Below are 26947 nucleotides of genomic sequence, written 5' to 3'. Positions count from 1 at the left end.
GGCAGTAGTTATCTGGTAGTAGGAAACATCATTTCAATTTGCTGTAACGTTTCAGGGCATCCTACATGACTCAAGAGCAATGACAGAAGACACTCACAAACACAGATGCTTGCTGTGAAGGACTCAGGGAGGGCCTCACTATTTTCTGGGATCCCAGTTAATCATGGCGGGTCTAATAATTTGGTTATGTTTGGATCTGGGACCCAGGAAACAGTTTATCCTCTTCAGGAGCCTTCAAGTGGTACAGGGTTAATGACTGAACGACTGGCTTTCCTCCACCCTAATCTGTCTTCCAAAGCCAAATTGCCTCAATGAGAAACTGTAAAAGATGCTTAATTGTTGCCTGTCAAGTCCCAATAACAGACTTCTCATCTGGAATCCTCTTCACATGTCAACCCGCTTTGTAAACAGCCTTCTGTGTGTTTTCATATCCTTGCCCATTCCAGATCAGAAAACTTTCTTGGGTTATGGTGTCCTACTAGTTGGAGGTGGAAGGTTCCTGTCTGGAGGGCTAGTAACCTGATATGCTTCATTGCATATTCTTTATTGTCCCCATAGGTGCTCTGTAGGTGTCCAGGGTACCACACGGGTTACTGTATTGTTTCCTTACCCCCATTTATCCTCTGTAAAATCAACCTGTATTCCGTCCCAGACAAGTCAAATTGTAAGACTAGATTTTAGTGTCATTGCTGAGCTGACATTTTCACAGATTTTGATTTCATTAACATTATTTCTGCATTGCACTCAAAGCAATGATTGAAGCTGTTTAAACACTTGGGATAGCAAGATGTTTCCAAATGATTATCTTGCTTCTTTTTGAAAAACAGAACAACACCCCTATTCTGAAAAAGCCTAATACTGTGATAGCAGATATTTGGCTCACCATTTCGTCATTCAGAAAGGTACAACTTGTTTGCTAAACACAGGATTTGAATCTGTCAGAGCATCATACAAGTTTTAAATTATCCAGAGAAAACAGTCTAAAATCCAAATGAACAATCATACGGAGATTACATATTTGGAGGCTTCTAGCTTTTAGTGTGTATTGAATTGAGAGTGAACTGGGGTAACATAGGACAGTCAAAATGAATATGCCACTTTGAAGGGCAAAAGCCAGAGTGATGCAGCAATTAGACCTCTGGGCAAAGACGGAGGGGAATAGAGTTCAGATCTCCACTGACCTGCACAATACTCTCACAAGGTGGGCTCAGTTGAGAGTTGGTGTAGAACCTGCCTGGAGATCTAGAACTGAGCTAGGTACAGTATCTGGCTGGGGAGCCAGAGGCTGGGAGTTCATAAGAGCCAGCTTGTGTGTCCTTGGGCAAGCATCACAGCCCCAGGGTGCCCGCAGAAGAAGGGAATGGCAAACTACTTCTGCCTAGAAAACCCTGAAAAGGGTTGCTGTAAGCCAGAATTGGCCTGATAGCACACAATTACTATTATTAATAAAGGTATCATCTACCCTTGTCTTTGGATTGTATATGAAGACCATGTGGCTTTTCTTCCTTTCCTTTTTTGCAAGTCTAAAGAAGATGTCACCCACCCTTGTTTCTGGATTTTTCCCTTGGACTACATGGCTATGTTTTTTTCGAAGCTTGGGCAAAATGACATAAGCATCTTAGTGCAGCTTTTCCAGCCAATACAGTTATAAGCTGGTGGTGGCCTGTGAGAGAAGCCTAATGTTTTGAGGTACTTCCCAAATCGAGCATCTGTGAGTTGGCCTTGTAATTTTCCTTACTACCTATAGCCTATAAATGGAAGGCATGGAAAACCCATTTCCTCTAAAGAAAAGTGAAAGATACTAAGATATATGAAGGATATTTTCTCTCCCCATGTAGTTTCCTGAGAGGCACCCTGTATGGGATATAATGTACAGGAAGACTACCAGACCACTTCCCCCATCATGAAGATTCATTATGTCCAAGTGATTAAAGACATCTGAGAGGACTTTTGTTTGTTTGTTTGGCTAAAGCTTTCCAAAATTCTGATAGAGGGAATTGCTGCAAACATGTGGGGGCAACATCTGTGAAGATAGGTAGTATTCTGGAACCATAATAATCTTTCCTCAGTCATACTTTTCTGAATATATGAAACTGCCAAATGCTTTGGGATACTTTAGACATATAATAAGGAATGGCATACCCAATGCCCTGGTCCTTCAAAAACAAATGTACTCAACAAACTCTAACGTATGCTTACCACGCCAATGTTAAATTATTACAGCATGTACGGGGTTCTCCACACTAGCTTATGACATGGCAAATGTCCATTGTTGTAGCATCAATTATATTGAATTGGGAACAAGGTGATAGGTAACGTAGAAAATACTTCCAAGTCCAACTTTGGCCAAAACTCAGTTCCTAACCTCAGCTGTTAATCCATTGAATCAGATGCTGAATCCCATGTGTACTGCTGTTGTAATTCCACCTGGGGCTATCAGATGGATTCAGGGGTGATAGTAGGGCCTACCAATTCAATTCAGGCCCTTAAGTGTCATAAATTCCTTGCAAAATGAACCTTTGGTCCATTGAAGCCATTTTGTTATAAACGCTTGCCTGTGGAAGTGTATTCAGAGCTGTGCTCGGTGTGGAGCTGCCCTTGGAAGTGGGCAGCTGTCGCTAGCAGAGCAAATGGCAGCCTGCCTTTATGGGGAGTGAAATATTAGGGCTACAGATTCGTTTTATTCTTTCCCAACACCCATTCCTGAGGGACATGAAGGGAGGGCACCATCATGCTCATGCCCTTCATGAGAGGGCATGAGCAGAGATGTACAGAGAGGGGAGGTTTCCTAGATCATCTCAGCGGGCTATCATGGTGAAGATGAGAAGTGTGGAAAAACAGTGGCAGGCTGATTCTACAGAGGTTTGAAACCGACAACCACCCCACTTGTACTGTTACAACATCGCCTGTAGCCTGACACTTTTGGGGTGTGTGTCTTTATTTGCTAAGATTCTCACCTGCTGCCTTTTCTCTGTCTCTCTGGTGGAAGGTGGAAACCATGACACTTCCTCCTGTTATGTTATTGTTCGCCTGCTCTCTATGTGTGATACAGTATGTTCCTTATGTTTTGGGATGAATGCATTTGTCAATAGGTGCACAGGAGTTGCCTGTTCCTGTCAGTATGGCTAGAATGAGAACTTGGAAACACTTTTCTTTTTTTGAATGACAGCTCCCAGAACGCCGCAGCAAACCTCTGGGAACTATATTATTATTGTAAATAAAAAAAAAAAACCACTTTTGAACTCTGGCTAGGAATGTGCTTAGTGCCACCCTTCTTGCTTGATTTTATCTAAGCAGTGAAGCCTTTCTGTGCTGCTGTTGCCCTCCACCAGTGACTTCTGAAGCTGCAGGACTGCAAATGACCTCTGGACTTCTATCCATATATATTGCTGTGCTGTCATGCCTGTGAATTTCTCTGTAAGCTGTTTTTCTGTAACAGAGGGACATCATTCATCTGTTATTGGAACATACTTTTTAAAAAATCAGCAGTCCTCTTCCTTGGTACATTCCTTTTAGTCGTACTAAAAAACAAAGAAACAAAGAATCCAGAGACAACACTGAAGGTAGAACAGTCTGATTTTATTACTTTATATCATCAAGAGACTTTATTTTTCTTCCCTTGCCTTTCCCCCTCCATGTGCTATTTTTAAAAAAATCTTACCCCTCTCCCACTTTCCTTTTAAAAAAAAAACCCCAACATACATTAAAATGTGAATCAGATGTTAGGGAGACGTGAAGATGAAGGCAGGTCTGTGACATCATAATATTTTACAACGTTACAACAAATGAGACTTGGTTGTGTCTACCAGAGTATAGCAAGGGTGGAAAGCAAAGGCACACGTAGGTCTAAGGACCTTTTCACACAAAGGGAAGGTAAATAAGTGGGGAGGCAGAGAAAGCTCTGAACAGAAAGCACATTGGAGTACAAAATGGGCACTTGAAGGTCAACCCAGTGGTTGGCGTGATGTATTCTATATTACCAAGGGAGGTCCCTGCACAAAGCGGCAGTGATAATTCATATCTCTGTTATGACACAGTGCTTTGCTCAGATGTAGCAAAGTGGCACCATGTCCTTTGGGACTCCAAGAGGTTGAGCTGGGGAGGGGAAAACCTGCCTTCCTCCTTTTCTTTCATGATGAATCCCCTGAAGGTTAGGAAAAAAATCAGCAGGGAGTAAAACAAAAATCCTGAACAGAAGCACTGCTTAGACTCTCATATGCACAGTGGCACTAACTGTGAACAAACCAGGTTAATGAGCAAGAGACAAAAAGAGCAGATAGGGAGGCACCCCTGCTACCCACTTTGGTTTTGATTCTTCAGACCTTCTGAATGGGCCACCCATGCGCTGCTAACCAACACAAAGACTTTCCTTTTTGTTTCTGACAACTTCAAATGCCTTCCCTGTTCCAACAAAATAAATCCAAAGGAAGTATATATATAAAAAATTCTTTAAAAAAAAAAGTCCTGCCCCAAAGAAGTCCAACCCAAAAACAACACCCTCCCCTTCCACACATTCTGTCCAGGCAATATAAAACACACACATTCTGGGTTTTTTTTTCCTGTTTGTCTGTTTTCTTTCTTTTTTTGCTACAGCATGTTGACACAGTTATAGGAACAGATTAAAAACAAAAGCTATGCTTGTGCACAAGCAACGGCAACATAGTCAAAACACACATACCCCCACACACTCTGTGCAACCATAGGCCCTCTCCAACCCAACAAATGGGATCTGATCAAATCAACATCAGGGTTTTGTAGCTCCCTACTGGATTTGCCCTTCTTGTAAGAGTTAACAGTAAAACAGCAGGAACCAGCCTGCTTTCTTATTTACTTCCGTTTCATTTCATGGGCCACCTGTTTGCCACACATGTGCCTAGGATTTGTGCACCAGACACAGACCTTGTCTCCAGCTGACACTCTGGACTTGGCGACAATCCACTCGTGACGTCTTGCTGGTTATGAATAATAAGGACATAATCACTAAGCTGAAATGATGTGAAAATAGTCAGGTTGAAGGAAATGCTGGTCACAGTACAGCATCTATACTGGCATCAATAGCCCGAGATGGTTGGAGAAACAACACAGGAACAACTGGAGCAAGGTTATCAATCTGTCTTCTTGCAAGTCAGAATGTTGTTTATTCCAGTAATCACAACATTCTTCTGGGAACGGCAACTGCCCATTTCCCAGTTCTCCAGGAGGATGACTGAGGGACGGAGAAATAAATATCTGATTTATTATAGGGCAAGGTGGTATACACTACAGCTCACAAATATGCACAACAGAGGGTGTAAGGCACAAATTTACATGTGGAAGAAAATAGGCTATTCACAGATGTAGTCCCACAAACAAAAACCCGTGCACTAAGACCAAAAAACAATATGCATGGCAGAAGCCAGCATATAAATGAGTTCACACTGTTTGTGGGATTGCTGTTTTGTTTTGTTTGCCATTTCACATGCAAGGGTGAAATGAGATGGCAGAGAACAAGCTGGTGCTTTCACAGAACAATATTATTTATTGACAAAAAAAAACATGTTCACAGCTACTGGGGCAGAGGTGTGCAGCTTTCAAAGAGCTTCCTCTGTAGGACATCACTGGAGGATGAGAGGAGCTCTAAGGAGGGGAGGGCTTGGTGGGAGGGAGGTTGGCTGCTTTGTTGCTGCTTGACACAGAGGCGGGGAAGGCCAGCCCGTGAAACTAACTCAGATGGAAATCAATGCTCCCCTCCCCCGCCCTTGCTTTTTGTTTGCCAGAAAGAGATCAGAGAGTCCAAACACAAAAGTTCAAAATTCCACCTCCATCTTATTTAACTCAGTGAATTTATTGGAAAAATAAAAAGAGTATTAATTACTCCAGTTAATGGGTTTCACGTTAAATAGGCATAATTTTCAATGCATTTTGTTGTCGTTGTCATTGTTTTTCCCTTCTTGAGAGAGCTGCTCATATGATGATATGCAGAAGTAATTTCCTTAGGAATTTAAAAAAAAAATCAAAAAGGATGAACAATAAATAATAGGAGTTACTTGCGTTAACAGTCACATGTTATTCATTAAAAGACAAAAGTAGCAGAGAAACCTATGACAGAATTGTGGCCCAACATGGCAATCTGCTATAACCAAATGGCTGTAACACTGATGGGCATTTCACAGTACCTGCACATAGTAAAAGTCTGCCACAGTTCAGTTAAGAGTTAGCTTAATCAATGAATTCCTTTGCTGCTGTTGGTGGTTCTTTTCCCTATTCTTTTTGCTTTCAAAGCACCCATTTTTCCAGTTCTGGGGTGCACTGTGCAGTTGAGAGTGGAATTATCACAGTCATCATTCGTGTGTGTGCTTTTGGCTCAATGTTTGTGGTTAGTCTTTTGAGTAAGGACCTGTTGCATTGTGGGGGGTGGGTGGGTCCTACAGTTGCAAAACCATGGACTGCATGGCCCGATGGTTAAAAAATATTCCACTTTTCCCAGAGAGCAGGATATTCTCAAGTTTGGCAGCCTCCTGGTCAGCTGATACGATCAATGTGGCTGCCAAATGCTGGCTTTAAAAGAACATACTCTGGTCCCCTGCTGTTCCCCGCCCTGCCCCACCCCACGGTGATTATGTACATGCATCATTAGGCTTCATGGATGCTGACAGCGGGGAAAAGGAAGGCTTGGGGGGTACATCGGGTTTTAACGATGGTGTGCGTTTCAACCCTGATCTGGTCAGCGAGTTGTACGTGGTGAGACTGGGCTGCCTCGATACAGTCATGGTCTGACCCTGAGCAGCATGGACTTGTATAGAGTCCACTCTTTGTGGAGCAGGAGGAGGGTTGTCTCCCCTGCCAAAGCTCTGATTTCGTGAGAGGTGGGAGGAATTAGAAGAATTAGTATTATTCCTTTTGAGAGTTGATGTCTGATGATTTCTTGTAAGCGAGTTCGTAGGGTAGTTTCGCTTGTAGTCCACGTTGTAAGTGGAAGAATGCATTTCCAGTCGCTTGCCCAGACTGCTCTGAGCGAGTGAAGACCCAGGGGGGCCCAGTGAGGCTTCCCTCTGGGGTACTTTTGGTGGCATGCTATCCAGGTTTTCCACCAAGTTTACCCCGTGGTTGGGGCTCTTGCTGCTGAGATGCTCCTTGATAGTTTTGTACTCAAGAGTGGCATTTTGGTCCTCCATCGCTATCTGTGTCACATCGCTCATTTTTGGCTGATCAACGTACTCATGCTGGTAGCCTTGCTGAGAGATGGGCAGGACGACAACACTCGAGATGTGACTGGGAGAAGCCCTTAGTGGAAGGTCTGTGGGGATCACGGGTGATGCCATTGGGGGGATATCTTTCGTACAAGCATTGATGAGGTTCTGGTTTCTTTCCCAGTCCTTGCTGCCACGGCTAGGCTTCCTCTTCTGCTGAAGTGTTGGGGTGGACTCTGGTGTTGGTAGAGCAGCTAGGTCTAAGTGATGCTGATCAGCTTTGATGAGCATCTTGGCAGTACTGCTTGGGGTAGAAAGTTTGCCGTTGTGCATCAGAGGAGTGAGAATGGCTTCGGGCTTCGGCTCTTTCGACTGACTGTCTCCAAAGAGGCCACTGAGCTTTGTGACGCTACTCATGGAGCCTCGGCGGGACTGGACCAGTTCCTTCTCCTTTCTCTGCACAATGGTCACATCTCTGCGCCGATGGTCACAGATGCAGTAGACTATGATCCCCGAGAAGACAGCACCCATGACAAAGGCAAGGATAACTGCAATGGCCAGGAGGGTGACAGGCACTAGCTGATCGTGCCCTTTGAGGTAACTCTCACGAATCACTCCTGCAACAAATATCACAAAGTGGTAAGCAGAAAAGTGGGGCGGGAGAGGGGACACATACATAGAATCATAGGTAAGCAGTTTAGAGACATTAAGACATTGCAAGTCCCATATTGCTAAAAAAAACCTGTTTTGGATTGCAAACAATTCAGAGGAATCAAGTACAGTGCAGTACTTTTTTGAACTACAATTTCCAGAATCCTCCTGCCCGCATGGCTGACGGCTGCTTCAGTTTGAGAAACAAGATAAAGGCACTCAGACACACAAAGATAGTTCTGTTGTCCTATACACAGAGCTATCTAAGATCATCTGCATCCCATCTGGGCAAGTCCTCACTAAAGTTACAGTCTCTCTCTCTCTCTCTCTTCCAAAGATTCTAGTTTCTTTTACAATCATATTATTTAAAAGGGAAAAGTAAAAAAAGAGCAGCTCTCCCCAATGTGTTTGACCAACTTTTTTTCAGAGATCTCAAATGCTTCAGCAGAAATTTCACCAGGGCTCCCAATGAATTTCCTGTCTGAAGCAAAGGGCAAGATTGCCCCCCCTTCCATTTTACATGTAGAAGCCAAATGGATTGGCAGATGAATCTTACTTCCATATGGACAAAAGAACAGAGTCCTCTGCCACAGCACACAAGGGCAGCAGCCTACTTTAACAGTCTGCGTAGTGCAGTCAACTCCGTTCAAGAGATGGGAAAAGCTGGTAGGCTGCAACCTTTGTTGTGTGGCAGACAAGAATAGCTGTGGAGTCTAGGAGTAAAAGGAATAATAACCATACTGCATATCTGTCAAAATGTTGAAACTGGTTTCACAGAGGGAGGAAACTAGTTCCTTAAATTCAAATTGCTATATAGTCATGTTGTGCTTATAATGGTAGAATTTATAGTTTCAGAGGACAGTGCAGTTTTCATAGGGACAGCAGCTTTTTGCTTTTAGGGAATCAAACATTTCAGAATCACTGCTCGACAGTGTATCATGAGAGGAACTCAAATGTAAAAGACAAATGTGCATTCTATTTGCAAGTATTTTTAAACAGTAGATAAAGGAGGATATCTGGTTTTAAAAGTGACAGTTTTTTTGCACTTAGTCTAATTACTCTAGCTCAGTTGTACTGTATGTGCCTGTTCACAGGACAAGTTATTAGCACACTTCGGCAGAAAAGAGACGTGAAGACTGCAAGGCCTTACAAAGGGGTTCTATGCATTTTTTTTCTTTTTGTCACATGTCTGAAAGACCAAAATAGTCTTCCCATATTACAAGGCAGAGTTTGTCTTATCTGTAATCACAGAGAAGTGATGGAAAAACACCAAGGGAAACCTTCATGTCTGAGCTCACTAATAATAGATTCTGGAATAGGTGAGATATAGAAAGAAATTCTGGAATTCTGGTGGAATCCTTGCTATGGTCCATTCTTTGGTGAATGAAAATGAAACAAGCCTGGCTGTGCGGCAATGCTACATCCTTCTAGCATTTCACAGATGAAAATAAGCATCTTCTATTAGACATGTAACTAACCTCTATCTCACATCAACAATCACTACCTTCCCATGTGGATCCTCGGGAGGCAAAATGGGGCCCCAGAAAATCATAAGAGAGGTAGAAATGTGCTTGGAGCAGCTTCAAGATTTACAAAACAGATAGGAAGACCCTGGTCAAAACCTATGGGAACAAGCTAGAAAGCAAATAAATATACAGTACTCTAGTGAGAATGAATCACACTCTGCGCCTATGGGAATCTGAATGGCAGTTAATGATCTCAGAGCCTACAGCAGGGCTGGGCCACATGTAGCTCTCTGTTTGTTGCTGGACTACAACTCCCAGCATTATTCATTCTTAGCTATGCTAGCTAAGGGTTGCTGGGAATCACAGTCCAATGGCATCTGGAAGGCTGTACTCTGGCCACCTGGCCTCTTGCCTCTTGGAAGGAGCCATACCGTTTGGCCAGAGCTCTAAACAAGAATTCTTGTTCAGAGGTGAGGTTGTCCTGCAAGCCCCTTTGCACAGTGACACAGTTTACTAGGTTGATAAACAACAGGGATTGTTCCCGTGAGACAATAGTGCTAACTGCTTATTACAGCCGATTAATATAGGGATCTCAGCAGGAATCAGTTTTCTTTATTCCAATCCAAACAACATTTTTTTTAAAAAATTACCTTTAATTAAAAAATTATCTGCCAACATTTTTGCTCCTGTCCCCCCGATTCACAGCCACAAAAAAAGAACTTTTAAACATCCTCTGAGTTCCAGCAATCCAGTGGACAGAGTGGCGGGGAAACTCAAGAGTGCAGTGTGGTTTCCACAGTAGGAATCTGTCACCTTCTTCTTGGTTTCTAATCTAATGTGGGCCAGATGGTAATGGAATAACTTCCCTCTCTCCACAAATGCTGGCAAACGTGGAAATGGAAGTGAGGCTCAGTAAATGAAATACAATGTGATTTTTGGAAGGGACGAAGAGGAAACTGCTAATTGGGGTATAAAGTTTCAATAACGAAATGTACTATGGTGAGGAGGCAGGCAGGCTGTGAGTAGTAAACGCACCAAGCATGGCAGTTATTTTAAGCTTCACATATTGAAACAATGCCCACTGTGGTTGAGTGGGAAGCGGCCCACATCCACTTCCACCAGCTGCAGAATCAGCCGCATGTAGCTGAAGACAGATGTCTCATCTGCACACAAATAAATTTACTCTACTTTTCCCAATTTTGTTAGCTCAAGGTCCTCTTATGTCCCAGTAATGGGCTTTTAGTGCCCTTAGACATCGTCCCCCTTTCCCTGGAACTTAGTGAATGAAGCCTTCAGTATCTCTACAGTCATGGTCATTGTGTTTCCACGGCCATGTGTCCTATGATTGTTTCAAGGAAGGAAAGCTGCATATAAATTTAGCCTTCCCTAGCTTCGCCTGCCACCTCAGACTTTCCTAGGAGTGTGAAATTAAAACAGATGTGACTCATATTATGGGAAAAGGGGAAGGGGAATTGGGCATTTGACATGAATTGCTCTTTATTGAGATTTAAAACCAAGAAATGCTTGAATGAAAAGAAATTGTGCGAGCCTCAAAACATATGCAGAGAAAGATAAAGTATCTGGCACACTCTTTGTAAAGTCACACTTGAGAACACTTCTGTTCTAAAGATTCAGTGTCTTTTCAACTCTTAATCCTTTGCTGTGGTTCTCTTCAAGCTTTATACACATTATAGGACCTTTCTGCTACGCTTGGGATGAGCTAAAATACAGCCAGCTGCTTACTTTGGGAGAACTCGAAAGCAGCTGGGTTTCATTAAGATTTAGATATATGAGTATAGCTCATTGCAGGATTCCTGGCTAATTGCAGTGCATCTCTTCTCTTCATGGACCCCTCTGCAAGGCATGCTATTCGTTTGATGGTGGAAAACACATATAATGCCTTCTACTGACTCCTCTGTGCAGATATAATCAATTCCATTATGGATTCTGAGTCTCTTCAGAGTGCTCACAAAAGAGTGCTCACTCCCTGTCCTGACTGCGACCCATCTGCTCAGGGAGGAAATACGTATAGCACAAGCTGACCCTCAAAAAAGATGCTAGGCTTAGCTCTCTAAATCACTAGGAGCATCTCAAAACAACAAACCTAAGCAGAAGAAAGCAGAGTTAGTTTTCTCATTTCTCTATTTAACACATGAGGTGTGGCATTAGTTTATTTAATCCCAATAGCTTCACAACAATGGAACTATTTCTTCTGCTTCCAGCATCCAGGCCCCACCCATGCATGGAAGAGGGCAGCTCAACAGGAGCATTCCATACTGCATTTTTAAAATCTATTTTTTTAAAAAAAATTGATTTAATTCCCACTTTAATTGGGACTAGGTTGAATGTTTCCCCTCAATGAAGTAAAGTGTGCCACCATGAACAAGAAATAAAAAGAAGCTGCAAAATTGTTTGGTTTAAAATTGCATGGCAAGTTCAAGCCTGCTTCTCTTCCCTGTTTGCTAGGTCATACACGAGAGACCATATGAGGGCAGGGAGTGTTGAAGGAATAAATAAATAACTTTAAAATACCTTTTACTCCCTTCCTACATCCCTTCCTAAGCCAAGCCAAATGAGAACAGGTTGAACTAATTATCCAGCCTTTGATTAAATATCTCAGGTAGTTAATTAATGAATATGTGCCCTATACTGCATATCCTCAGAGATTTCTGGAAAAGTGCTAATAACCTGTCTTAAAAATTAAAGAGAGAGAGAGAGAGAAATGCAGACTCTGACTCTTGGAATTAGTCCTCTCAGTTCAAAATTTGTGATTTATTTGAGTTAATGATGAGAGATTGATGTAGTCTAGTGGCAGAAAATCAAATATACAAAGCATGATACTGAAAGTATTTACTGTGTCTATTTAGTCACAGCAAGCAAATAGGTTTGCTGAGCGATTAACTGCTTCTAGGAAAGTAATATGACAAAAGAAAAAGAAAAGGCACATTCTCTCTTTTTGGATGAACATACAGTATATTTGGATCAAAATCAGGTACCTGAAGTAAATCGAAAGGGGAGAATGTGTGCAGAAGAGAGGGAAGATTAACCGACTCATATTTTGCAACGTTCTGGCCTAAATTCTATTGCTGGTCTCAACTAGAGTAGGGCCGTTGAATGATGATTCAACACTTCTATAATTGTCACTGATTAAATGAGAGTAGTCTAGTTGTGACTACCAGTAGGATTCTAGCCTCTTATGAACTTGAAAACATTAAGTGAACCCAAAATAATTTCAACTAGAAGCATAACACGCTCATGTGATATGCTTCAGGTCATAAGTACCCAGAGACCTTTGGGTAGAGTGGGCAGCATATAAGTTAATTAATTAATTAATTAATTAATTAATTAATAAATAAATAAATAAATAAATAAATAAATAAATAAATAAATAAATAAATAAATAAATAAATAAATAAATAAATAAATAGTTTATCTTGAGTTGATAAGCCTTATAAATCTCTGATTTTATGGAACCAACCAGGATTAACCAATGGGAAGCAGATGCAAAGAAAAACTCCCTGAAGAGCTAGTGTTACTAATTCATAGCTGGACAGCCACAGCTTTCCAAACTCTGGTGTAGATGCTATCAGGTTCGTGTATCAATGGTCTCATAGAATAGATTACGAAATAGTTTCCTGTCTTTCAATATATGGAACCATGTAAACAAACACTCCAGGTTATCCCGGATACTCTGCATAAAGAGATTTCAGTGAATGAGGAAAGGAATGTTGCCAACATACTGTATCTTTGGGCTTCATGGCTAGATTCTAGAGGTAAGCCTTACTCATCGCAGCAGGGCTTCTCAATGCTTAGGACAGCACTATTGCTGAACGAAGAATGCCCATCTTGTTCATCAATTAATGAGCTCAAAATCAATTAATGAGCTTTTTTTCCAAATGGCTGTACAGGTACTTGCTCTCTTTATGAGTTCATATGGCATGCGATGGGTAAGCTGCTGAATGCACGAACTGTTTGGTTAAGTTTTAAACTGGCTTAACTTTAAGCCTCAGTTCAATATACAATGGAGGGGATGTTTTCTGTTTTTCTTTGTTTGTGTGGCACCTATCTTCTCCAACCAATTTTGAGTTTTTTACTGATAAAAAAAATTTAAAACAAAAGTACACTGATTGTATTTAGTTGTTTTCTCTCTTATTTTTATGACACAATATGGTTTTGCAAGTCTTTTAAACTACAAATAAAGTAGGCACACGAAAGACAGGGAACATGCCTGCTTCCTAGTCTCTGCCTCTCCTGCTGGCACCTTGCCTTGGAAGAAAAGAAATGGATTGTAATTCTTAATTCTGGAAACCCTGTCCAGTCATTTTTGCAAGTTCATCTCAGCCAAACTCAACAACTCATCAGTGTAATTTTGTCCTCCCTTTGAAGCACTGCTATAAAGTGTTTTGTTTTCAGATACAGCAGCAAGGATTTTTATTGGACAGGGGAAAAGCTTTAACCAAGGATGTACGAATCTAATAGGACTGCCAGCACGAAAATTAATCAGAGTCCTGCTGAGACTGTGCCCACGGCATCACATTCGATGTCCATATTTAAGCAAACAGAGAAAATGCCCTTGCAAGCTTCTGCTACAGTTGCACTATTGGTATGAACTGATGTGAATGTTTTACAGGGAAAAAGCAGGATACTATCTTGGTGTTAGGGTGACATTCTACGTGTGTTTAATCCCTCAAATTTCAGAAGATTTGAAAAGGCTGGCCAAGGATGCAATTGCACTGTGCCGTCCTGAATCAGTATCCACAGACAATGGGGTAACAGTAACAGCTGGAAAAGCCAGGATTTAAATTTCTACCATTTTGCCAGCAGATTGCTCAAATACCTTTCCTGATTCTAGCATCAGTCGGTAACGCTGCCGTTAGCTCGCTTTAAGATGCATGTGCTTGGCAAATATTTTGAGCTGAGGCCATCTCTGGAAGAAAGCCTGACTGGTTGGTATCAATGAGTTGGCACAGGGCTAGAGGTGACTAAATTTGCCAAGGCTTTTATTGGTATTGTGCTACCAGATTTGCTAATGGCAACAGTATATATAAGGTAATTTATCCTATTTGTGCACCTTTTTCCCCCTAATCCGAACATGTCTAAAGAAAATGTGGACAGAACTGAATGATAAAACACTGGAGGCTACTGGAGTCTGGCACTGACTAACCTGGCCTTATCTGTAGAAGTGCAACCAGGAACAGGTAACAGTAGGCTTTGATCAACTTTTCCATTAGCACAGGTCACAGTATGTTTGTATGTCTGCTGAACACACACAATGGAATGAGACTGCAGGGGATAACTTTCCCCAATCTGTCTACTTGCACCTGCTCAACTTTCTGTCCCTTTTATGCAAGTCAGATGGACACAGCTTGGATCAGATGGGGACCACAAGCAACTAGGTGCATTCATTTCCATGCCTGAAATGATCTTTGTGCATATAGGCATCTCCACAGAACTGGCAACTCTACAAAATAAGGCTTCTCATGTAGACTTGTACTAGACATGGAAACGAATATGCATAGTGTGGAGGCGCAGCTGGCCACTATTTCTACTCACATGCTAACAATGGCAATTCTAGTATTTGTCCATGTGTAAGACACTACTTTTTGCTAAAATAATTACACTAAAATTTGAGGGGTGTATTTTACACAGAAGTAAGTTGAGATAGCTTAGGAGAGAACAAAACTGTCCGTACCTTGCCTCTGTAAACAGGCTTCCTTCAGTCACAAGGCTTAGCTTCCTACAATCAGGATATTTGGCTGCCTCCAGTCAGGACCCCTATGGAACTGACGTTAGCTGATGCTGAACAAATCAGCTGGAACACACTTCGTTGGAGGTGGAGCCTGTAGGCTCAGATTCAACAGGGACTCAAAATGTCTGACAGTTCTGAGCCCAGAGGCTGAATCTTCAAAGCTAAGTTTTCTTAATTTTGGGGTTAGAAAAGGGGGGGATCTTATAAATGGACGTACTATAAATGGAAAAATACGGTATTTGGTTGTCTACAACGTCTCTCTGTCTTTCTTTCATCTGTAGGCTTCCTTTCTCCCAATGAGAGGACCCAAGGTGGCTTGCAACATCAAAACAAGTAAAATTAAAAAATAAATAAATTACACATTAAAAACATTAAACTATAATAATAATTCCAAACAGATTAAGTGACTAAAACATTTAAAACTTTAAAAGCAAATTTACTTATCTAACAGTAGATCTCTATTATGATTATGAAGGGACTCTATTATGATTATGAAGAGGTAGGTCTTGAATTGCTAGCAGAAGAACAACATGGAAATGGCTAACTTCTCCTCAGGGAGAGCACTCTGCAACCTGGGAGCAGCCACAGAGAAGGCCATCTCTCGTGCCCTCATCAAATGGGCTTGTAATGATATTGAGACCCGAGGAAGACCTCCACTGAAAATCTTAAGGACCAGGAAAGCTTATTTAGGGAGATAGGATCCTTTAGACAGCTTAGACCCAAACAGATTGGGTCTAAGCTGTCTAAAGGTAACAAGCAGCACTTGGAATTGGGCCTGGAAATGGATTGGTAGCCGGAGTAGTTGTTGTAGCAGGGGCACTGCACAGATTCATGGAGTTTACAACATACAAATATAAAGAGTTATATGCTCCTGATAATTGCATTTTGGTAGCTGTATTTTGACCAGCTGAAGTTTTTGAACTCTCTTTAAAGGCAGCCCAGTGTAGAGCTTGTCACAGTAAACCAAGTGGGATGTAAATAAGGCATGTGACACTATAGCCATGAGTGAGAATCACAAGGAGCAAAGTAAGAACAAAATAAGTAGAGCATATTTTATGGGTGGGGTAGGCATCCTCCACCCTGAGTTTGGCATTAAAAAAAAAGGTAAAGGTAAAGGTTCCCCTTGACAATTTTTGTCCAGTCGTGTTCGACTCTAGGGGGCGGTGCTCATCCCCGTTTCCAAGCCATAGAGCCAGCGTTTTGTCCAAAGACAATCTTCCGTGGTCACATGGCCAGTGCGACTTAGACACGGAACGCCGTTACCTTCCCACCGAGGTGGTCCCTATTGATCTACTTGCCTTTGCATGCTTTCGAACCGCTAGGTTGGCGGGAGCTGGGACAAGCGACGGGTGCTCACTCCGTTGCGTGGATTAGATCTTACGACTGCTTGGTCTTCTGTCCCTGCAGCACAGGCTTCTGCGGTTTAGCCTGCAGCGTCACCACGCTGCGGGCTAAACCACCACCATTCCTTTATTTTTTTTTAAACAGTCATTGCTTTGTTTTGATAGATTTTTGGAAAGCCTGCATTTTGTAGCACAATGGAGCTTTGTAAGTGCTTTCTACCCTTCTCCTCAAACCTATATCTGTACCTGAGAATAATGATACTTCCTGTTTGTTTCTTACTAGAGCTTGGAAATTATCATTGCTATGCTGAGCTTGGAGCCAGCTAAATAATGATTTGATGTTGCATCCAAAGCAGTCTCCTAGGTTCTTCAGCCAATTTTTTCTCTCCTTATTTCTTCATTTATGTTACAGTGAATGATCAGCTGTAACAATCTGTACCTTTTCATTTTATAGAGTGACCAATTATTTTCTGCATTTATGTGTTGTCTTTTCTTAGTCCTAATTCATTATTGCTGCATGAGAGTGCAACAGCAGATATTGTGCAACAGTCCAATTCAGCATTCCATAAGCCAACTCAAAAAATAAAGTTGCCCAAAACAAAAATTGTAACTCTGAAATTAGAACTTGGATCAGCATCAGACTGGGCAAAGACATAGCAGACAGTCTACTTCTGCTCTGTGCCAAATTTGGGGGCACCTGGGCAAATGGTTTTTGAGTTATGATTTTTAAAAAGTAAATTTGCCCCCCTTCCAGTGCAGACACCGGCAACCTTCTGTGTCTCAAGATGTAAAACACATCAAATACATTGAAAAGACCAAACTTGTTTATCATCCCAGTCCCCCCCTTTTTAAATTTGGATGAGGCTTTAATGCTAACATTAAAAATAGCAATTTGAGAGGATTTTTATTTTATTTTTGAGTAACGTAAACATTCTCTCAAGCTTGCTGTGTGTGAGGGAGGGACAGCTGAAATTCTAAAGATGCATGCCAGGGCAAAAGTAAATGACCCGCAGGAATTTTTTAAAATTATTTTCTGACCAAACAAACATTTAAAAGAGTTCTGGTATAAAATTATTTTAAAAGTTATTTTAAAAACAGAGAGTAAATATCCAGAAATTAAACTGTGAAATTACTGGGTTTTTTTCTGTATCGCTGGGGATGATCTCAAAGCAAGGTTAATGAGTTTACTTATGAATCAGTTTACCTGGTTTACTTGCATCTTCTGGAATCCTCTACCACTGGGTAATTTTATATGAGGGAAATTTCTGTTGGAATTTGACAGCATGTCCTCTTAGGTTCTTCCTACTGCCCCCACTTCCTAGCAATATTGTCCTTTCCATGAAGTTCTGCTCAGATTTTGCAAACTTACGAGCAATAAATTCCTCTACTGAATCAACCCATCTCATGTCAGGTCTTCCTCCTTTCCTATTGCTCTGCCTGACTTTTCCCAGCAATATAGTCTATTTTGATCACTTTTGTATTTCCATTGTATGTGCATGGTAGGATAGACTCAGTTGACTCATTTTTGCTCTAATTGGAGTTCTGACTTGGCTTGATTGAGCACTACTTTTCTGCTTTTCTGGCTGTCTTTCATATCTGTTTGGCTCTCCTCCAAAATCATATTTCAAATGAGTTAATTTTTGTCCTTGTCTTTCTTCACTGTCCTTCTTTCACACAGTATGAATGAATTTGACCCTGGTTTCCACTGACATTATTTGTGACCTCCAATCTCTTCTTTTTTATTTTGAAAAGCAATCATGCATATAAAATATTTGTAGAACTTTTGGTCCAATATATCTTTTCTTTCTCAGGTTGCCTAACTCAAAAAAAGGGCCTGGAAACTGGAACATAGCTTTCAAGTCTGCATTTTGGGGAACAGGCATGGCAACATTAATTTAACCAAGAGGTTAAAGGGTGTGTATGTTTCTCCACTGTATGTGTTGTACCTATTTACACCTTTGCTTCACCATTCCATTAACTCTAACAGAGCCCTTCAAAATATTTTGGCACAGAGATGACAGCCACATCCCACCGGTTCTCACTTCTGTCTTCTCCCAGTAACTATAGTACAGATCATGTGCCTTTCTTCTGGAATCCTCTACCACTGGGTAATTCTATATGAGGGAACTTTCTGTTGGAATTTGTGTATATGTATTTAAGCTCCCATTTAAAAAGGCCAGGAAATTCAATTCTTCCAAAAAAAAAAAAAAAAACACCCCTCTGGTTTATGAATGTGAGATACTATATTTCTGTACCCACAATTCAAAAATCCAGGAAATGACCCAACATTGCTGCACAATATCATGTCTGTGTTGCCAGCAGGAAAAAGGATTACAAGCTTTACATAGCAAAAAGGCAGCCTGAATATTGACAAAAACAATGGCAGCAATCAAGATGGTCTATGGGAGACCCAGTTCTGCTCACTACTATTCACACTTGTTGAAAAACAGCCCTGACAATTGATTTGTGTTTGGGTGGGAAGTGGTTAACTGATGAAAAAAGAAGTCAGCTTTTCCCTTATGTGGTGTCATTTTATCAATAGTAGTAGAGGTGAATAGCAGAAGAGGGTAATGCAATTACTAAGATTACACTATTACTAAGGTTACACTAGAAAAAGTAAGACAAAACAAATTAAGATCTATGAAGATGATCCGCCCTCAGAGACTAATGGATCTGGATGGTTTCCCGAAAGCTCTGGGGGATTATCCGTCTGATATGGTCAGCGCTCCTGTCGAAGCTCAGGTCACCCTATTGAATAGGTAGATGACCTGGGCAGTTGACATGATTGCACCTAAGCGTCCTCTCCCTGCATACAGAGCCCAGACTGCTCCTTGGTATACATCTGAACTGTGGGCAATGAAGCAAGAGGGGAGATGGCTGGAGCATAGGTGGAGGAAATCCTGCTGGGAGTCTGATCAAAAACGATTTAGAGCCCATTATTGAGCCTATTTCATGGCAATACAGTGGGTGAAATGGCAACATTTCGCCATCTGTATTGCTTCCTCAGAATGTCGTCCAGCCGAGCTGTTTCAGGTGGTCCGGGATCTTCTTCAACTGGGAAATCTGGTGGAGGTCCTGGACCATCAGCTTACTGTGATGAGTTTGCCATTCATTTTGAGGGGGAAATTTCTCAGATTCGCAGTGGGTTGGACTCCACCATTACTGCAGAATCAGAGGATGTGTCCAGTGTGCCGTGCTTAGGTCAAGTATTAATGAATGAGTTTCAGTTGAGATCTGAGGATGTGGACAGGATGCTTGCATCTGTCTGTTCTACCACCACTCCGCTGGACCCTTGCCCATCTTGGCTAATTGGAAGATATGCCTGGGGGGGGGGTCGCACCTGGGTCCAGGAGGCTGTGAACGCCTCTTTGAGAGAGGGAGTGGTCCCTACCACCTTGAAAGAGACAGCAGTTTGGCCACTCCTTAAAAAGCCTAGCCTGGACCCAAGGCTGGTGGTTAACTACTGACCAGTGGTGAACCTCCTTTATTTGGGCAAGGTATTGGAGTGGGTTGTGGCTGGGCAACTCCAGACACTGCTGGATGAAATGGATTTTCTGGATCCATATCAATTGGGTTTCAGGTCAGGTTTTGGTACAGAGACTGCCTTTGTCGCCCCTCAGACAGGGGGAGTGTGACCCTGTTGATACTCCTGGACCTCTCAGTGGATTTCGACACCATCAACCATGGTGTCCTTCTGGATAGGCTGGGTGTTTTGGGAGTCAGGGGCACCACTTTACAGTGGTTCTGCTCTTTTCTGGCTGACTGTGTCCAGAAGGTAGTGCTGGGGGACAGTTGCTCTGCCCCATGGCAGTTATGTCATGGGGTTCCTCAGGGTTCAATACTGTCCCCCATGCAGTTTAACATCTAGATGGAACTGCTGGGAGAGGTCATCACGAGGTTTGGGCTGAGGAATCAGCAATATGCTGATGACACTCAGCTCTACTTCTTGTTTTCCACCAATCTAGGTGAGGTGGTTTCTGTGCTGAACTCATGTCTGGACTTGATAATGGACCAGAGGAGGGTTAATAAATTTAAACTCAATCCAGACAAGACAGAAGTGCTGTTAGTGGGTGCTTCACCGGACAGGCTAGAGGACAATTTCCCTGCCCTGAATGGGGTTGCACTCCCCCTAAGGGACAGGGTCCGCAGCCTGGGGGTGCTCCTGGACCCCGGTCTAACTCTGGAAGCCCAGGTGGACTCGGTAGCCAGGGGCGCCTTCTTTCAGCTGCAGAAATTATACCAGCTATGGTCCTACCTGGACTAGCAGAGTCCCATGACTGTTATGCCTGCACTGGTAACATCTCATATAGATTACTTCAATGCGCTCTACGTGGGGCTGCCTTTGATGACAATCCGGTGACTGCAACTGGTTCAGAATTGAGCTGCGTGGCTGGTGAGTGGTGGGGCCGCTAGGGAACACATCAGGCCAATTTTGCTTAAATTACATTGGCTACCAGTTGCTGTCCGAGCCCCATTCAAAGTGCTTGTTTTGACGTACAAAGCCCTAAATGGCTTGGCCTCTGGATACCTGAAGGACCACCTCCTTCCATATGAACCTACCTGGCAATTAAGATCCTGAAAGAGCCATAGCTCAAGGAGATAAGAGGGATGGCTTGTAGACAAAGGGCCTTTTCGGCAGCTGCTCCCAGACTATGGAATGCTATCCTGAGTCAGATTCATCTGGAGCAGATGTTGATGACATTTCAGAGCGAGGTCAAAACCTTCCTGTTCCAGAAGGTTTTTAATTGAAATAATATCCACTGTGGGTCCTAATGGCAATTTTTAGAGCACTTTATTTTTAATTGTATTTTAATTGTTTTATCTTTTTACTGTCTTTAAATTGCTGTAAGCCACCCAGAGACCTTTGGTTAGTGTGGGCGGCATATAAGTTAAATAAATAAATAAATAATTCCAGTTTCATGAATATTGCCTTTTAACTATAAACAGAAATATAACATAAATATGTTCAAATATTATTTTTGTTTTAATATATTGGCTGAAACCTTTTGTGCAGCTCCGCATAAGCAATGGAGATGACATGATCATCAGCAAATTGCTGCTGACTGAAGTTGATTTCAAAGTGTACATGATGTGCACACAATGCAATGAATTCCTTTGCACTCCAAAATCCTGAAAGGAAGTTTTTATTCAGTGGAGGTTTGTTGTTGCTGCTGCTGCTGACATCATCAGCATTGTGCATGTGTAGCTGTGCAACTGGATTTCCACCACTTTCTGTTACTACATACTCAATGTTTAAAAACAAACATGCACCGTCTTTCCTTTCTTCAGACTGCCAAGGTGCCTGACCAGACAGAACTGGGATGTCCAAATAGCTCAAGATTTTGCAGCTGGACTGTTACGTATTGTCAAAATTACTGGAGTATGGACTCAAACCAGCCAAAGTTGAGCACAGTTTGGTCTTTCTGTTTTAGGCATTCATACAACTCCTTCTCCCAAATGGATCTTCAATACATGCCATTTAATTTTCTGGTTTGCATCTGGCTCCGTTGTGACTAAAAACCAAACTAAAATTTATATGGAAGATCAGTGATTAGGATCTCCCTTGGCTTTTGTTTTGCTAATTAAAAATCATTTGGGATACCTCAAAGACCTGACAGGAGTTGCTCTGGGAGAGGGTTTAATCATTTCCTCTGTGCTCTTTCTGAATGCACAGAAACTGCGAGCCTGAACTTGCTGCTAGCTCAGTGGAAGGGGGTGTGGGGAGAAAAATAAAAAGCGAGCAAGGAAGCATAGTTGCTGTTTTACACTCTCCCAGTTTGAGGCAACAGGCAGGAGCATGAGAACAACAGCTTAAACTACCCACTGCACCACTCTTTTCACCCTTTGCTCTTTTTGTTCTTAGAGATCTAAAAGCCACAGATATTTTTAAAATGGATCACCAGCATCACATCCATGCATCACAGCTTGGGAACATTATGCCTCAAATTTCCCAAAATGGCTGCAGGATTGTGGGAGCAGTAGTCTAAAAATGTGACTTTTCTAAGTTCTGGCATGGTTCTAATGTTTCTTAACTTAAGATATATTCCAGTATCCTTTCACTAATAAAGTCTTTGGATTGGGGAGCCCATTAACTAGCTTGATTTTTATTCATATGGGAAGTTTTACATATCAGCTATGGGAACAATTGTTAGCTTTGTATCCTGTACTTAACTCTGAGGAACATAAATAATTTTGTTTACTGCCTCCCCACTCTATGTTTTGTGACAGGGTAAGGCTTGCTTTATATCACTGCATATCATCACCTGGAGTGAATCAAAAAAGTTTTCTAAAGAGGAAGAAACCAAATAGACTTCTCTAAAAATCCGGAACATGTAGACTCTTCACTGACATTTCAGTCTTAAACAACTTCTATAGAAGCAAAGACTTATTGAGATTTCCAGGACTGGATTAACCTGAATGTGAGAAGGTGGGCTAGTCTTGCCCACTCCATTGTGACTCTATTAACATGCAGAGCACTAGCCTTAAAAAAACAGAGATGCTGGTACACATGGAGCGTCTCCATGTGATCCAGAATCCATCCCCTATTAGGGTTTCCAACTGCATTGAAAGGCCATGTGCCTTCACTTGACGACGGTGGTGACCCAGAGTAGGGCTGATCTGCTCCTTTTCCTCACATGTTTAGGTTAACCCTATTCTGAATGCCTGAATAGTTCCTGGGCTTCACTGAAATCAATAGAACTTAAGATCAAACGTGATGGAGTGTTAAATACATTATGAGCAACTAAAAAAGTGATGGCCCTGAATAACTGGGTAGGGCAGCAAAATTCCTTGGGCCAGTCTGCAACCCCACTTTCTCCAAATATTAATAGAAGAAACAATTAAATGGCTGTATTTGTGTCAGAACCGAAATGGCATCACTCTTGTACCACTGTATAATTAGTCAAATCAAGTCAGTGTCATGCAGCAATGGAAAAAGACTCCTAGGCTACCCTTTCCTACTGATTCCAAAGAAAAGCAGGTGTCACTGAGTCGTCTGATGGAAAGCAGCGTGGGGAGGACGCTGAATCCAGCTGCTACTCTCTCCTGAGACTAACAGCATAGCTGATCATCTGTGTTGTGCAGCTTGGATGGGGCTTCAGTGTTGAGGAACCACATCTCACTGTTGGGCCTAAAAAAGGGGCGCATATGCGCTGTATGTTGAGACAGTGAGCAGCCCACCTCTCTGATCCGCAGCCAGTGTCCAAGCCTGCACTGGGCTAAATAGTTTCATTTTATGTTTCTTCAGTTTATGTTGTTGCTTGAAGAACAAGGGCGAAGGATGGCTCAAAAAGGTTTATAGCTTCTTTTATCGCAAATAATAGATACCTAGTACGATCTTAGCTTGTCACTATAGTTGGCTCACCAGCTCCATTGCTCATTTCTCAAGTCTTATGGTTCCTCACTCTTTTATCAGGAAATGGCATTAAATGGGCTCCATCTTCATGACAACACTGAATCGAGCCATTGCCAAATGAACCCCAGCTGTTGGTACTTGAGTTTTTTTTAAAAAAGTCAGACTGATTTCAGCTATCTGGGTTGTTTTCTAGTTTATCGGCAGTATGACATGTTTATCTTTTGTGGAAGTGAACAAAAGGCTGTACGATCAGTGAATTTGAACAGTGTGCCTCTTCAGATTATTGTGCCCTACATCTACGTACTAATATTGTTCTGATAATTCACAAAGGCATCTCGCTTTTTTATCTGTTGCTTTCGTTAGGGATGTCTTTTTGTAAGCATAAGAACTTCACTCCTATATTAGTGTAACAAATTGCTTGTGGGGATCATTTTTGTGGTCTGGAAGTTCAGTATGGACTCTGAATTTGGATGAAAACTCTCAAGAGTAGGATGATGTATACTTTTTCAGAAAAGTAGATTTGTCTGCCTGTCTTATTTAGAGGCTGCATTTCTCCCAATAAGGGGATTAGCTGGGTTCAGCAATAGCAATATCTTACTATGCAAGAGATAGATCAAATTGGTTTTGATACATACCTCATGTAGTATGTAACAATACTTACTAGTCTTTGATCAGCAGTCTTAATCTCCACCTGCACTAGTTATTTTCCTCTGTGCTGTATCTCTTGGTCTCTTTAGAAAATCGGTCCATAGTCATGCTTTAATCCATCATATAGTAGTTTCCCATTATCTCACTTTAATATCTTTCTCATTATATCGTAGAAATGCTTCAAATTTCTTTTTCAACTTCTGCTGAAATCTCCAATTAAAAATTGGTTTGCTGACATGCATGAATAATATGTGCTTTATAAACAAGGATGTTTCTAATAATATCATTGTTATTCATCAAAGAATATCTTATAAGGAGAAAATCTATAGGGATTTGATATACAGATCAAATTAACCTGAACTTCCATTTGAATTCAAGAGGCTGAACTATTGATATTTTGCTCTACATGAGGATACAGAAGTTCAAATATATTCAAATACTGAGATAGCTTATGAAATTCAACCAGAATTCCTGGATGTATGAAATATTACTCAGATTGCAATGATGAAGTTTCTAATGTCTGGTTGCAGACCTTTGCCAGATGTTGAGAAAACAGCGGAAAGAGAGACAGACAGCACTAATTCTGCTCTGTTATGCTATTTTGAAACCCCAGTACCCAAAGCGTGAGAAATACACTGCTGTTAAACTAGCACAACAAAGGAGAAAATCTGCCGTTTTCTTTAATGTCACATACTGAAGGGTTTGCTTTTGATGTTGGTTGTCAAGACGGTTTACTAAAATGAGAGTGACTCCAGCCAGATGTGTTTTAAGAACCGATCTCCCTTCTGGCCTCCAAAGATGGGAATGATTATGCAGTTGCTACTTGAGACTGATATGGCTTTCCAACATCATCCTGGTCCTTTATCAGTTTCCCATGACCTAGGTGGGAAGATAGTTCTTCCAAGATTATTTTGGAATTGTCAGTAAATCACAAAAAGTGACGGCAATATAGCAGCAAATGCTGCACAGACTTTCTTTCAGTGTCCTTGAATATATTAAATACTATAAAAGTCAGAAGTGCAAAACTTCCACACAGAAATCATTATAATAATTGGCTTTGGCGAACAATACTTAGGATGCTGAATGGGAGCAAGAAGTATATTTTCCCCCTCCCCAGAGTATAGCTATTTGGAGGATATTGTTGCTCTCTCATCTTACTCATTAGTACCTGCTTTATCCCTTCCCCAGTTTACTTAGCTCCCTTTGCAGTATTGCGCTCTTCATCCAGCTCGGTTGAGACCAGCCATTCTCATTAGGGGCCATATGGCCTTGGGGGGGGGGGGGCTCACACACCTGCAGGGAGCCACAAATAGTTCTTCACACATCACCCTACAAGGCTCATTATGCGACCTGTACGATTCTGATTCGGCCTATATTTCTTTCCTATTGTGTTTATGGCCATGGCCAAAAAATACTTGAGAATAGCTAGCTGAGACTGCACTCCAGATCAAACAGAAAGGAACTAGTGACAGAAGCAAGGAACTGCCAGTGGTGAGCAAACCAGTGATGAACGAACTAGCAAAAACGTAATCTCTCCTCCTCACTGAGGTGTGATATCTCCTTTCCTCCAATCTGACTTTTTAGGGAGTTTCAAGGGGTTCTTATGTTGTGCAATGTTTCAGATTATAACCTTGGTAAAAGTGATATTGCAGTTTATGAATCCTATCCAGGCATTCAAACAAACTAAGTGCAAAATGCATACAGCATCAACTGTGCACGTCCACATATGCTGGTGGACATCTCCCCAAGCATCTCTGTCCTCCCCTGCCAACCTTTGTATATTGAACATGAAAATCTGCAGGGAGATTCTACATCTGTTTGGCTGAACAAGCTTGAGAGCCCTCCCCCCGCCCCCCCCCCCCGATTGTGGAGAGACATCTACATACATTCAGCTGAATATACTTAAGAATCTACCCCTGGAGTGTGGGACTGGCTGTGCATGTGGCAATGCTGTAGCAGGGCTAGCAGTTACTGCCATCTGGCTTATATATAATACATGTCCGTACATGTTCTTGTATATATCGGTTTCCTAGCAAATGAATGTTATCTGGCAGTGAATGACTAAGTTCTAAAGCAAACCTGTCTTTTCAAACTTCACACTAGATACATGTTCTATGCTGGCTATCTTTTGTAGCTTCTGACTCAGGGATATGCAACTTCAGTGAATCTGCAAGTTAATTCTAGGCTCCTGGACATCACTGTGAGGTTTTGCTGCTGAAATTGTGTGGTGTGGCACCACAGCTGGCCGTGCTATTAGTTGATGGCAGGGTAGCAAGTGGTACTGGGGTTTCCCAGTTCTGGCTGCTGGACAGAAAATGGCATTAAAACAAAATACATACGAATTGCAGGCATTGCTTTAGGATCACCAGAGGCTTCTAGGAATATGATTCTCTTATGAAAGAAGAATACATTTGTCCCTGTGTGTGCCTTGTTTCAGCATTAAACGGGGGTGGCATCGTCTACAGAGGGCCATATATAAGCCGCCCCGAGTAGACATGGTCTAGAGGGGCGGGGTAAAAATCAAATTAATCAAATAAAATATATGGGCTGCACGTTGGGCATCCTTG

General features: G+C 41.8%; 1 protein-coding gene across 10 annotated transcripts in view; it reads right to left on the bottom strand.

Annotated features, from left to right (window-relative positions):
• Positions 1-3558: 3558 nt before the first annotated feature.
• SEMA6A (semaphorin 6A) overlaps positions 3559-26947 on the bottom strand; it is a 193144-nt gene continuing 169755 nt past the window's right edge. For all 10 annotated transcript variants that reach the window (XM_020780052.3, XM_020780055.3, XM_072992437.2 and 7 more), the window contains one exon: positions 3559-7786. In XM_020780052.3, coding sequence (XP_020635711.3) covers positions 6597-7786 — 1190 coding nt within the window. In that variant the 3' untranslated portion in view covers positions 3559-6596. The remainder of the gene's footprint in view (positions 7787-26947) is intronic.

The sequence above is a fragment of the Pogona vitticeps genome, chromosome 2 (assembly GCF_051106095.1).
Source record: "Pogona vitticeps strain Pit_001003342236 chromosome 2, PviZW2.1, whole genome shotgun sequence".
Lineage (NCBI taxonomy): Eukaryota > Metazoa > Chordata > Lepidosauria > Squamata > Agamidae > Pogona > Pogona vitticeps.
This window is presented reverse-complemented; position numbering and strand designations above follow the sequence as displayed.